Source organism: Rissa tridactyla, chromosome Z, assembly GCF_028500815.1.
Source record: "Rissa tridactyla isolate bRisTri1 chromosome Z, bRisTri1.patW.cur.20221130, whole genome shotgun sequence".
Lineage (NCBI taxonomy): Eukaryota > Metazoa > Chordata > Aves > Charadriiformes > Laridae > Rissa > Rissa tridactyla.
This window is the reverse complement of record NC_071497.1, coordinates 56035205-56048734: the sequence shown is the minus strand read 5'-3', so window position 1 is coordinate 56048734 and position 13530 is coordinate 56035205. Positions and strand designations below refer to the sequence as shown.

Genomic DNA, 13530 nt, shown 5'->3' with positions numbered 1-13530 from the left:
CTAGTGTACCAAAGAGCAGTTTCAACAATTACATAGTTGCCAGCTCATACAGCTTATTCCTATTTCAAATCTTTAATTTTAGTTCATAGGAGGATATCAGTAACATCACCATTTTAAAAAAACAATGGTGGAGAAGCTAGCCTTCACTCAAAAAGATTGAAAGAATAGAAAAGACCAAATCATTAAACTAGTAGACATGTGACAAAATAAAGTTCTGTAGTTTTGAAGAAACAAATCTTGTTTTCATAACCTTGCATTGAAGGTTTCTCTGTGTCAAATTTAATTGTAGAATCTTCGTCCACTTTTGGCTTGCACATTTCCTTTAGAGATAAGGTTCTGGACTCATGTTAAGGAGCAAATGTTCAGAAAAAAATTTCCTACCTGTTTGGTTGGAAGGAGATTTTGTCATAGCCAGTAATCTCACATAGGTCCTTCTCTAAATCCTTGAAAAGCTGCTGATACCCTTGAGCTTGATCCAGGGGCACAAAAGGGTGGATGTTGGCAAATTCTTTCCATGAAATAGGCTATTAAAAAAAAAAAAAGCACGTGCTGTAACGAAAAATTCTGCAGACAACTCTGAGTTTTTTTGTTAAAATCTGTAAAGAAAAGAAGCTTCCCTGTGCTCAAATAAACCCCAAACATTTGTGCAGCAAGACGAGTTCCCAAACCACTGTAGGATGATTTCCAGTAACACTTTTTTTAACATTCAGAAGATGCTTAAAAATCACAGAATCACACAATGGTAGGGGCTGGAAGGGACATTTGGAGATCACCTAGTCCAACGCCCCTGCCAAAGCACGTTCACCTAGAGCAGGTTGCACAGGAATGTGTCCAGGTGGGTTTTGAATGTTTCCAGAGAAGGAGACTCTGGGGCAGCTCTGTTACCCTCAGAGTAAAGAAGTTTTTCCTCACATTGAGATGGATTTTCCTGTGTTCCAGTTTGTGCCTCCTGCTCCTTGTCCTGTCGCCAGGCTCCACTGAAAAGAGTCTGGCCCCATCCTCTTGACACCCACCCTTTAGATATTGATAAGCATTGATGAGATCCCCTCTCAGTCTTCTCTTCTCCAGGCTTAACAGACCCAGGTCTCTCAGCCTTTCCTCATAAGAGAGGTGCTCCAGTCCCTTGACCATCTTGGTAGCCCTCTGCTGGACTCTCTCCAGTACTTCCCTGTCCTCCTTGAAGTGGGAAGCCCAGAACTGGACACAGTACTCCAGATGCGGCCTCACCAGGACAAGGTAGAGGGGGAGGATGACCTCCCTCCACCTGCTGGCCACCCTCCTTTTTAATGCACCCCAGGAGACCGTTTGCCTTCTTGGCCACAAGGGCACATTGCTGCCTCGTGGTCATCCTGTTGTCCACCAGGACTCCCAGGTCTCTTTCCACAGAGCTGCTCTCCAGCAGGTCAGCCCTAACCTGTACAGGTGTACCGGGTTATTCCTCCCTAGGGGCAGGACCCTACACTTGCCCTTGTTGAATTTCATTAGGTTCCTCTCCACCCAGCTCTCTAGCCTGTCCAGGTCCTTAGTTTCTCCTTCTAGGTCACCTACCTTTATGTAGGGCTGTGGAATCACATGGCAAACAGAGAGGAGTCATGCGGAATGGTACATGACACTCTGTTTCACACAGTTTTGTTGCTATCCATTTGAATTAGGAGGGAATATGCAAGACAGAAACCAGCGAGGGGGAAGACATAGCGAAGGCAGTGAGAGAAAGGAGACAAAGGAAACCTAGTGAAAGATCAAAGCAAGCCACCAGGGAGGGAACAGAGGAAGCTCATTCAGAGTCAAAAAGGCATTCGGTACCCAAACAGCCTGGCTAAGGCTCTGCTTCATTTGCTATCAGCTAGACAAATGAAGATATACGGGGCTCCATCTCCTCACCTGCGGAAAAGGAGTGCTACTCTAAGGAACAGCAAACTGACAAAGCAGCATGAATTGCCAGTCCCACTTGACTCTTTCCATATATCTGAGGATTTGATTGTAAGATTTGTAAAGCAGATAGAAGTTAGGTACCACAACATCGCATGAGGGAACAGGACTGTGATACCTAATTCCAAAAATTATTTTCAATATTTTTTTCAGAATGTAGTCTTCAAAGACACTCACTCTTCTGCTGGTTGCACTCCTAGTATGCTTACTGGAGCTTTTTTCCTAGCGGAAAAGGGAGCTAAGGACTTTAGCTACTTCTGAAACTGCCGCCTCAGCTGGAGTACGAGAGCAAAAGCAGTCTTTACTTCTCTACAATGACATTGACTAGACAGTTTATTCATGCGGGTCTCAAGTAAGACAGTATTACTGCAACTTACTGTAAGTTCAGCTGAACTATTGAGCTTCATTGTGCAGGATCCCTAAAAATACAAACACATTTGTCAGTATTTATTAAAATATATAAATAGGTATGTAAGCACCTAATTTTTTCTCTTTTTGGTAAATACTTACCAAAGGAATCATGCTGTGAACAAGGGAAATATCTTTGTTTTCTAATCTTTTCATGTACCGCACGATATTTGTCTCAGAGTGGTAGCTGGAGAACATAAAATATGTTGTTAAGGCAAGTAGATTAGCTACACCAGCTTGTTCATCTGTGCTCTAACATAGGAAAAGCCATTAAAAAAAAATTAAGACTGAGGATATATTTTAATATAAACTAGGTACTTCTTTACAAATCGATAATTTATGCTTGCTAATAGCAATATGGATGCAAAATGCCTATTATCATTTGCTCAGAAATGCTATCAGTAAATTTGGAATATAAGGGCTCTAGTAAGTCTGTTGATACTACGTCCTCGAGTAATAGCTTGTACAATTTAGCAGATTAATGGAAAAACACATCCCCTGCACGACCATGAGTATGGCTTTGCTCATTTAAAACGTGAAAAGATACCTAAAGATGCTACTAAATAGAGTATTTCAATGACTGTGTGAGTACAGCTACAAAACTGTCCTCAGCTGACTCTAATACCACTTTTGAAAGGAGATAATTTCAGATTCCATTAAAATATCAGATATACAGCAATTTCACAAACCTGCTGAAAACCTGATGTGTCAAGAATTTGGAAGTTCTCTTAAATGGGGTGCTAAGGATGCCTTTGGTTTCCTCGCCCATGCCCTCAGCAATTAGCTCCTTTGACACAAAGAAACATGGAGTCAAATACTTTCATGGAAATTTCTCTTTTCACAGTCAATTTCCAATTTCCATTAGAACTAGCTTACACTACCAGTTTACCACAAGATTTAATCAGCTTTTTAGTTAAAAAAACCCACCCTGTATTAGCATACATACTTGTACACATCTAGCATGACAACAGCATTATATTAAAACTGGGTACAGATGTCTCACTAGTCCTCATCTTGGAAATATTGCTGCTAATTAATAATGACATGCATGAACAATTCCAGTGGGAGAGAAATAATTGACCACCATGTCCTAACCCTCACAAAACAAGTAACAGCCTAAACGCACGGTGTGCAAGCTGATCAAAAGGACTAAGTGTCACAATAAGAAAATGGCATTATTTGGTTGCATAGACCATTGTTATCTCATACTGCCTCTTTCTTTAAGAGAGGATCTGCAATTCTCAGCATTTAACAAATGGTCATCATATAGACACCCACTGTCCCAAGAGCAGTTTTGCTTTTCATGAAACTTCTAAAACATTCAGATAATTTAATCCATATCATCTATTGTCTACTTACCGCTGAAGACTCGCAACCAAAAATCCATAATATGTCATCTAGATCTTTCTCATTTACAGTTTCATCAAGTGATACTCCAAGCTATGGACAAAAGCAACAGTAATTATTCAAAGCTCTTAATTCTAGAGGCATAGGATATTTGTTCTGTTCAAGAAAAAGTATTCCAGAAACACAGGAGGAAAAAAAGGAAAAAGTCAACCTACCCAACAATTTGTAAATGTCATTTCATTTTATGTAATAGATACATAATTTTATTTCACTTAAATAAAATTTTCCAATTCCTACCTTTCCCCTGCTAAACCATCCGAGCCAGATGTCTCACAAGCTTCAAGACTTGTGACCTCACTTCTAATGTTTTTAAGTGTTTTCCATTCAATAGGAAAATTGCCTATTTTGCTAGACTGCCCCCTCCCCCCATCCCATTTTACAGAACATATTAGGCTTTGCCAAAAGTCCTTTAGTGCCCACCAAAATGTGGTTTAGATTTCAATCTTTAAACACCAAACTAAAAACTTAACTAAAAAGTCTTTAAACACTGCCACGAGACCTGAATTCTAGAGGTCACCTTGCATTTCATCATTAAATTTTAGAGTCTCTCCACTCTAGCCCTTAGTGGCGTATTTAACATGAAACAATTAGGTCATCTTTTTAAATAGGCATAAAATGAAAATACAAAGATTATTTCTGAAAGTTAACGACTTCATTCTTTGTATTACCTTTACAATCAACTGATATATCTGAGCAAATTACAAGAAGTCTTAAATAATTTTGTTCTGTTTAGCACATGTGATGCCTAGAAACTTAATGCAGAAAAAGTCATACTAAAAATTTTCTGAAAGGTTTAGGGAGTTGCTTACTCTGCCATCACTGTAAGTCCGAAAATTTATCTTTCTAAGAGCTGCCCTGTCCAAAACTTCTTTGACTGAGCATCCACACGTGATCGTCAAGGTATCAAAGAACAGATCGTGATGTAGTTTATGACCAGCTCGCCTGAGACCTATAAAAAACAAGTTGATTCTATTAGCTGCATACTGTATTGCTTGCCTACACAGTACTTGCATAACATTATTGATCTCATAAGTAAATGCTTTTACATAATTAAGCAGAATATTCCCCTTGTGTACAGGGCAGCAAAATCACCAACTTTTTAGTGAAATGTCACTGCACGTGAAATGCATCTAAATCAGATTCAGACCTAATTAATAATGCAGATTGAGTCGAGGGAACATCCTCCTGACACAACAGATTTGTAATATATACAGTAGCAGAATTCGTATATGAATGACATAAGGACGAAGTCACAGGACTGGAAAGAAAAACTGTATTATATGAATGGATATTAACTATCATGGAGCTTGCCATAACAAAGTTTAGAGTATTAGTGCATTTCACAGCAGCAAGAGGTTTTCCAGCTAACCTGGCAAATAAAGCATGGATAATTGTGGCAATCATTCCTCAGTTCCCAGCATTCGAGTTCTGCATAGCTCTTTCTGACAGCAATGATAGTCATGTCAGTGAAAAAAACCTATCAGGCCACACAGTTCAGCAGCAATCATTATTTCCTGCTACAGATTCTGTGCTTTCGGTCAGTGCTTAAGCTCTGGGATTTCAGTGTTCATAGCAGGTATTTCTTTAATCTCATTTATGACTTCTTTTTTTTTTTGCTATGTTAGTAATACTCTGTGCAGATTTCTGTGTGTAAACTAGGATGGTCCAGTAAGTGAAGTACAGACCCTGCAGCTGGAAAACAGCATTTGAATCTTATTGTCTCGGGACTCGCTGTGTAGACTTCTCTTAGTTTCCTAAGGAAACAGGAGTAATGTTTGCAAGCTCATATCACACAGATATCTAATTCTGGGGTGTCATTACGAGAAGTACGCAAAAACATTAGCTATGAATTTTGTTCTCTCTAGAGTTGAGAGAACACACATCAGCTGGCAAAAAACCACTGTAAATTTTTTTTAAGAAGATGCATTATTTAAGAAGTTGTAAAGATTTAAGAATAGTTTCTGCAAACATTAAACACTCACCTTCAGCCAAGATTAGAGTAGCATTGTGTACCCGTTTTGCAATGTGCCTTAATCCATCAGACCCATGGTATACACCAAACATGGCTGCCATGTTAGCCAGAAGAGCCTAGGATTCAAATTAAGTTTAGGACATTATTATTATTATCAAAGATTACTGCATGTTAGCTTAGTGGAAAGTTTCTTTAGCACCCGGGGACAACGACATATCCTCAGCTGATGTTATACTTGGTTACGTGTTGCCTACAAAACTGAAGCTGGGAAAGGCAAAATACTTTTATGAAACTGTAAGCACTGATTATGAATTCAATGCCTGTTGAAATGTGTCAGCAATTAACATGAATTTAAATTCAACTACTGCAGCAAAGGTGTTTGAAGACTCTCAAGTAAAGCTAGTCTCACAGGAAACTCATTGTTTAGGATTGGTACAAAAGATTTATGGAATATCTCCTGAATACTAAGTAATTAAGCTCATTTTAGTATTAGTAATCCCTCCTTAAAATCTGGCACAACATTAAGAGCATGAGCAAAGCACTGATAGGAGCAGAAGAAATTAGGAACCTGTCTGGCTGAAGGTCTGTGGAGGCATGCAGAAGATAACTATTTTGTATAATTAATTACCCAATCATGGTATTTTCAAGGTATTTTTCCAAAGGAATTTTCATGGTATTTTTCCAAAGGACTCAAAACAAACGCACAAACATCAGGATATTTCAATGTTCTTCATTTTCCTAGTAAAAGCTCCCAAAAGTAAAGCTAACTCAAATTACTGTGACGTTAGGACTACAAAGTTATGGTTTAACTTGTTCCTTTCTGCTGCCAAAAATAAAGCATGACAAGTTACCTGTGCTGTGCAGATGTTGCTGGTAGCTTTATCCCTCCTGATGTGCTGCTCTCGTGTTTGCAACGCAAGTCGGTACACTTCCTTTCCATTTGCATCTCTAAATCGCAAGCAAAAATGTTGCTTCTGTTACTTAAATTACAGCAATTTAAGACATTGGGCTCTATGCATGCTAACCTGAAACTAGTTATCTATCCTGCTCAGCCTGCCCAGGAAGGTGGTTGAGTCACCATCCCTAGAGGTACTTAAGAAACATGTAGGTTTGGCACTTCAGGGCATGCTCTAGTGGCAGAGATTGTAGGTTGTTTGGTTGGACTCGATGATCTCAAAGGTCCTTTACAACCATGAAGATTCTATGATTCTATGATCCTTCATCCCACATTGCAGCAACTACTATAGACAGTTCACAGCTTCATTCCAGACAAATGCAATTCTTTAAGCTTCCTTCCTAAAAATTGAAGGCAACTTTTATTCTCCCCGGTTTCCAAGAAAAAAAGGTGTTCGGTACAACACCACGGTCAGTTGTTATTCATAAAGGCTGCACAAGATGGTCACGATGTGTTTTGTTTTGATTTTCCTTGAAGACACTAACGGTGAAGGGAACCCTTACCTCGTAACACCCACCATTCTGCCCGGCATCATTCTCACTAGATTTTCCTTGACAGCAAAGAATGCCGCGTGGGGTCCTCCATAGCAGAGCGGCACTCCAAACCTCTGGGAGTTACCCAGGACAACATCGACCCCAAATTCTCCAGGAGGCTTCAGAATACAGAGAGCCAGAAGATCGGTTGCGCAGCAGGCGAGAGTCTGAGAACAGAAGTGCATGGAACAGTTAGTCTCCTTTCTGAAGACAGGGTGTTTGCATGGGATCTAAGTTTCAACAAGATACAGCTTCAAACAGTTCCATATCATGTGCACAGAGCTGAGGCGCAATGGTTGTAATGGTTATCAATTGCATGGAGCTGGAGAGTAATGCTTTAGACAGTAGCTCATGGAATACTTAGTTTCTATGACTATAGCTGTTTGATGAATCAGACTGATGAGACCAATAAGATCTACTTTACCCCGTTCTGATGAGCTTTTTCAACAAGTTCAGAGAAGTCTTCCACCTTCCCTTCAGTGTCCGGGTACTGAAATAATACTCCACTGACGTCTTTTCCACTGAAATCCATCTCTTGGGGTAATTTGAGCTCAGTAATAATGCCCGTGTAACTGGAAAACACAAAACATACAGAAGACAACATATGCAAACCACTTTCTGCCTGTGAGTGACACTTAATATGATGTTTTCATGGGCTTATATATGACTTTTTTCTATAACATACAGAGACTTGAACCTGCTTTGCAACGCTAAATATTGAGAAAGTTTCATGTCACAATATATAGTACTGAAGAATAATTGCATTTGATGTCATCATCAGAAATCTGCAGCAAAGCAGAGCACAGGATGCATAAGCTACTTGATATCAGCATTTTGCTGCTTTAGTATGTTTAACTTTGAGAACCAAGTCATGTTTTTAGAAGATTGTTACTTTAAACTGTAAGCTTAAATTGGATTTAGCTTTCATTAAAAGTTTTGCTATATAGGGTAATTAATTTCCTAGTTAAAAAAAATGACCAGACTGAACTCAGTAACCAAATATATACATTTCCACAAACAACTTAAGGGGAAAATTAAATATTTTCTTTTTATCGGATGTTTGGTCTGCTTTTAAACATCTTTAAATACTTTGCAGTTGTATCTGAATGGAAAAGTAGAAGCAATGCCAAATTTTAACAGATTTCTGCTTCTATTTTGCAAAGAAAGCATAATCCTCTATCCTAAAAATATTTGGTATATGGTGAAGAGTCACAGATGAAAAATGATTCAATGTAAGTTAAAAGATATGGTGGAAAATGGAGAAAAATTTTACTTCGCTCTAGTTTGGACCACTGCTATGGTTTGAGGGTGGCATCGGGCATCTACATAGAACTTCCTTCTTTTGTTGTGCCTGTTAAAAACAAAAGGAAAAAAAGGTTTGCATATCAAGAATATATTGTTTTCCATGGAAATAAAAATAATTTGTTTTCTAAATGTGAGTTTTCTTAAGTTAAAAGGCAGTTGTAGTTTTTGATTATCACAACCAAATTAAGTGTAAGATTGAATGGAGGTTTCTGGTTCATTTAGAATAAAAAAGTTCATTTCAGACACTCAAATGAGACTCATACCTGACAAAAATTAAAACAGACTACGAAACAAACAAGGAACCAACTGAAGAAGCTGCTGGAATGCCTCCACACCCACACACTCTTTTAAAGGAATACAACTGTGGTCTTTAATACAGATTTTCAGTATTGCCCTGGATAACCAAACATGAGCCATCGAAGCAGTAATATGGAGAATAAGACACTTGCTTAGTTTTACGTGGTAAACACGATTTTATGTGAGATTGATGCTTTGAAAAACTGAATTGTTACAACACAGTCTCTGCTGTGTAACCTCCTTCCTGATATACAGTCCTACAGTGACCTTCAATCACCTCTCAGATTTCATTTGGTTTGCACATCCCTTTCAAATGCCCCTATGATACACATCCCTGAAAGTAAATTTGGATATACCAGCAACAGTTTCACTTTTAGATACTTAGGAGTGATGTGCTTCATTGGTTTGTAAAGCTCCTTTTAACCATGATAAAAAAACCAAATAACAGCCTGTCCCTGCTGCTCCCAGGCTCGTCACAGGAGATACCAGCCCATCAGAGACCCATCCCCACAAGCACAGAGGAGCAGAGAGGCCCCAAGGCAGACAGGAACTCAAATTAATTAATTAACCCAGACAGACACACTGTCTGGGCACCCCCTGTGGGGGGAGACATTATGGGATGCAAGACAAGAGCATTTGGGGATTGCAAGGGCTTATGATGAGATGTTTAGGAGAAAAGGTATCCAGCTAAGTGATTCTGGGAGGAACAAATGCAGGAAAATAGAGGGGTGAGGGTATAAAGAGGGCCAGTCATATATAAATAATTCCCAATTGATGCACTTGCACCCAAATCATAGAATCATAGAATGGTTCAGGTTGGAAGCGACCTTAAAAATCATCTAGTTCCAACCCCCCTGCCCTGGGCAGGGACACCAACCACTAGACCAGGCTGCTCAAAGACCCATCCAGCCTGGCCTTGAACACTTCCAGGGATGGGGCATCCACAGCTTCCCCGGGCAACCTGTTCCAATGTCTTACCACATCCACAGTAAAGAATTTCTTCCTGATACCCAATCTAAATTACCCTCCTTCAGTTTGAAACCATCACCCCTCATCCTATCGTTACACTCCCTGATAAAGAGTCCCTCCCCATCTTTCCTGTAGGCCCCCTTTAGGTACTGGAAGGCCGCTATAAGGTCTCCCCAGAGTGCAGTCTGTCCTCATCTCTTGCTACATTCCTTCCAAACTCCAAAATTCCTTCCTGCTGTGATTTAACCATACATTTAAACATAGTACCTGTGACACAATTGCATGGCTTCTGCGGCAGCTGTCCCTTCATCCAGCAGGGATGCGTTAGCCACATCCATTCCTGTGATATCGCAGACCATAGTCTGGTAGTTTAGCAGGCTCTCCAGCCTGCCCTGGGACACCTCGGGTTGGTAAGGAGTATACTGAGTAACCCTGTAAGAAAAGAATTCTGAGTTTGGGTCTAGGAAAATAAATGTGTAATAGAATTATGCCAATATGTAACTGAGCTATGTCACAGGAAAAATAAATTGTAAAGCATAATTTGCTAAGTTTGTTAATGTGAAAGTTTGTTAGAAAACAGTTATTTTTAGATTTCTGTAATTTATTACTCTCCTGGAAGCCTGAGAATATTTTCTCTTCTCGTATTGACTTGGCTTTTTACAGGAGAAGAACTCTATTTCTATATTTCAAAAAGAGAAATTACTTTTAAAACAGAGGTGTGAGTGCAGGAGAGGGGAAACAGGTGCTGGGTGTGGGAGAATCGAGCCCAGTCACAGTATGCAAATGAGAATCTTTGTTTCAATCGTATCTAGGTATTGTCATTATCTTTCAATAATGTTTCTGAAGCCCTTTTATTTGCCAAATCTTCTCACCTCTTACAGGAAGGAAGGCACTCGGCATTTCACAGAATCAAGCTCATAATTATGCAACTTCTTGTGAAATAACAGATTCCATATGTGTCAGTGAAGGGAAGTGAGACTGATGTAAGTTTTATCCATTGTCATTTGGAAAACAAAAGGTAGAGGCAAGGCAAGCAATTCCTTAGAAAAGGCAACAATCTAAGGCAAAACCTCCACTATAACAGCCCAGAAAAAGAAAGCAGCATGGGCCTGGGGATGAAAGGCAAGAACAGAGACCAGACTTTCCTCTCACTGCTGGAAATTTGCGTACTGGATTCCATGATGGTTCAGGACAGAAATTACACTGGTTTGAACTCAGAGTAGAGGCCAGAAAGAACTGGTAAGTGGAAACACTCATGGCCTCTGTTTTCCAGCAATGGAAGAAAACAGAAGTTTGTTTCCTGAGAGGGTGGTAGTAAGCCCTAGACTTTTGAAAAATGCTCCCGGGTGAAGGTATAATCTTTAAAGGGACTGAAGTATTTGGAAGCTCAAGTCAAGTAAAGCCAATAGAAGGTGAGCAACAAAGGTATTTAAAGAAAAAGCTGCAGAATCAGTGGTATAAAGCAAGATGGGAGGAGAAATAAAATAGTAATGCAAGAGAGAAAGTAGGAAAAAAGTCCTGAAGAAGAGAATGGAAGAGCTAGAAAGAAGGACATGCTCAATAAGTGAACTCAGAGGGTAATATATGGTGCTAATATATTTACTGTCTATTTAAATGGCACACCTGCTTATATTTCTCACACACAGTACTCAGTACTGTGACAGAAGGCAATAGCTATATATCAAATTAGATAACTATTGATGATTTTCCCAAACGAATTACTTATTGTCATATACTTGACTGCACAGTTCACAAGTGAGACCATGTCCTGGGCTGCATGCAACATTGCTCATCTCAGTAGTAATATTTATTTCTTTTCTCCACAGCTGCTAAACCCACCTTTTGGTTTGTCAGATAAACTTTCAATCTGGGAGTATAAAGATTTGTTTTCTCGATGGCCCCCCTACCAACTTTAGGATACCCATGAACGTTTTAAAAGAAAACCTGGCATCAAAGCAAGAAGTATTTAGGAAGCATGCTTTCATCCAAAAGCTAGGCCACTCACCAAAAGACCTGGCTTATGAAAGAGCAGAACCTTTCATGCTTGGGTTGGGTTTGTTCTAGATTTAGCAACAAAACAGACCATACATTAACTGCAAGATTAACAACTATGGCTTCTTTATAGTAAGGTTTGCCCTTGCTTCCATGCAAAGATTCAGAAAGCCCCACTATTAAGCACTATTCAATGAACTAGTTCTTGATTAGTACTTGCAGGTGTACAGTTAATAACATCTAAGACTAAGCCAAATTTATTTCTTCTTACACAGTAAGTTCTAGCAAAACAGATCACCCTGTATCTTGCTTAGTGATTTTTTTTTCTAGACTTTGACTGAATCTCTGGGTAGTTAATGCGTCCCTAATCAACACAATACGTTTATCATGTTATAAATTATGTTGTTGCAGTTTTAGACACCTGCAAGACTAATCTCACACAATGGCAGACCTAGAATCGATTTGGATTTCCAGATATACAGAGTATTCTTTTGGAGATCTGACAATTAATAAGATTAAATTAACTTACTTTAAGAACAGACCACTGGTAGAATATAAAGCCAACTACATGAGCCAGAGAAAAAAGATAATTCATACACCTGACAACACTGTAAAACTGAGACTAAAGTTCAGTCATGAATACATGTAATTTTTAAATTATCTGACTATTAGGGACTGGACATCACTGTTAAGGCCAAAACTGAAACAAAACAAAAATCAAAACAAAACAGCTGTGTTTAATTTAAATATGAACATATATAAAAACTGCAGTGTAGAAAGACACTAGAGTAAAGCTGTACAACTGGGAGCCATCCAACTGCAAGCAGTTCCATCCAGCCTGTAAAATTCCCAAATGCTGTACTGCATATAGAGCTCCAGGTGCATCACTTGGCACTTTATGCATCTTTGAAGAGCAGTTATAAGGGTGTTCCTAAAACAGTGTCTGACCCACGAGTTTGAGAAAGCAAGATAATCTTACGATAGGCCATTGAGACGTGCCAGTTTCCACTGGAAGCATAAACCCTGCCAATTTGGCATGCTTTGTGCAGCTTTGCTTGTGCGGCTCTCTGCATCCGCTCTACAACAGTAGCATAATGTTTGTATCAGATTTTTGCAAGGTATGCAGTAATTTTCGGAACGCAATGCGTAAGTGCCGAGTGCTACTAGCTAATAAGTTTAATAAGTTATACTACCAATGTTAAAGATTGCAAGTGTCCTTGGTACAGGTACTTTATTCTTACATATTAAACGTCTAGGGGCAAAGCAATCAAGTGAGCTGTACTCTGGAGACGTCTTCATCATGCTCCATTGTATGGTATTAGCGCAACTTTAAAGGCTTTCTTGATTTTCAGGGCCTGATAGGTATTTTTATCCATTTAAGCCCCCAAAATAAATACTACATACACTGTTTTGACGTATATGTTAATAAGAAGCCTATAAGTAAGCTAATTTCTGAAATAAAATATTCTTCATACCTTCAGTTATTCATTTATATTCATGGCAGGGAACAGAATTAATTTGGTATGCTACCCAGGAAAGAGTTCGGCACATTGGGTGTGAAAAAATCTAATGAATATGTTAATGTGGGGTACAGCAGAATAAAGACTATGCGTCCATACCAGCAGACAGGTGGCAGGTATTCATACATTTGAGGGGTCTGTGCTGAAAGTCACATAATTGGTGGTATGCCCAAAACAAATCCTTCTGCCTGCATTTTGGAGTTGAGATGTTCTAAAAAGAAGGTAAAAGCCTGTTTGGAAAAA

The 13530-nt window shown here is 39.2% G+C and overlaps 1 protein-coding gene across 1 annotated transcript in view; it reads right to left on the bottom strand.

Annotated features, from left to right (window-relative positions):
• GLDC (glycine decarboxylase) overlaps window positions 1–13530 on the bottom strand; it is a 45278-nt gene that overhangs the window by 18733 nt on the left and 13015 nt on the right. The window contains exons 4-15 of the mRNA XM_054185659.1: window positions 10043–10207; window positions 8478–8555; window positions 7629–7776; window positions 7175–7371; window positions 6568–6664; window positions 5727–5832; window positions 4554–4693; window positions 3697–3777; window positions 3027–3124; window positions 2440–2524; window positions 2307–2348; window positions 382–524 (exon numbers count right to left, since the gene is read on the bottom strand). Of these exons, the coding sequence (XP_054041634.1) occupies window positions 382–524; window positions 2307–2348; window positions 2440–2524; window positions 3027–3124; window positions 3697–3777; window positions 4554–4693; window positions 5727–5832; window positions 6568–6664; window positions 7175–7371; window positions 7629–7776; window positions 8478–8555; window positions 10043–10207 (1380 nt within the window). The remainder of the gene's footprint in view (window positions 1–381; window positions 525–2306; window positions 2349–2439; window positions 2525–3026; window positions 3125–3696; window positions 3778–4553; window positions 4694–5726; window positions 5833–6567; window positions 6665–7174; window positions 7372–7628; window positions 7777–8477; window positions 8556–10042; window positions 10208–13530) is intronic.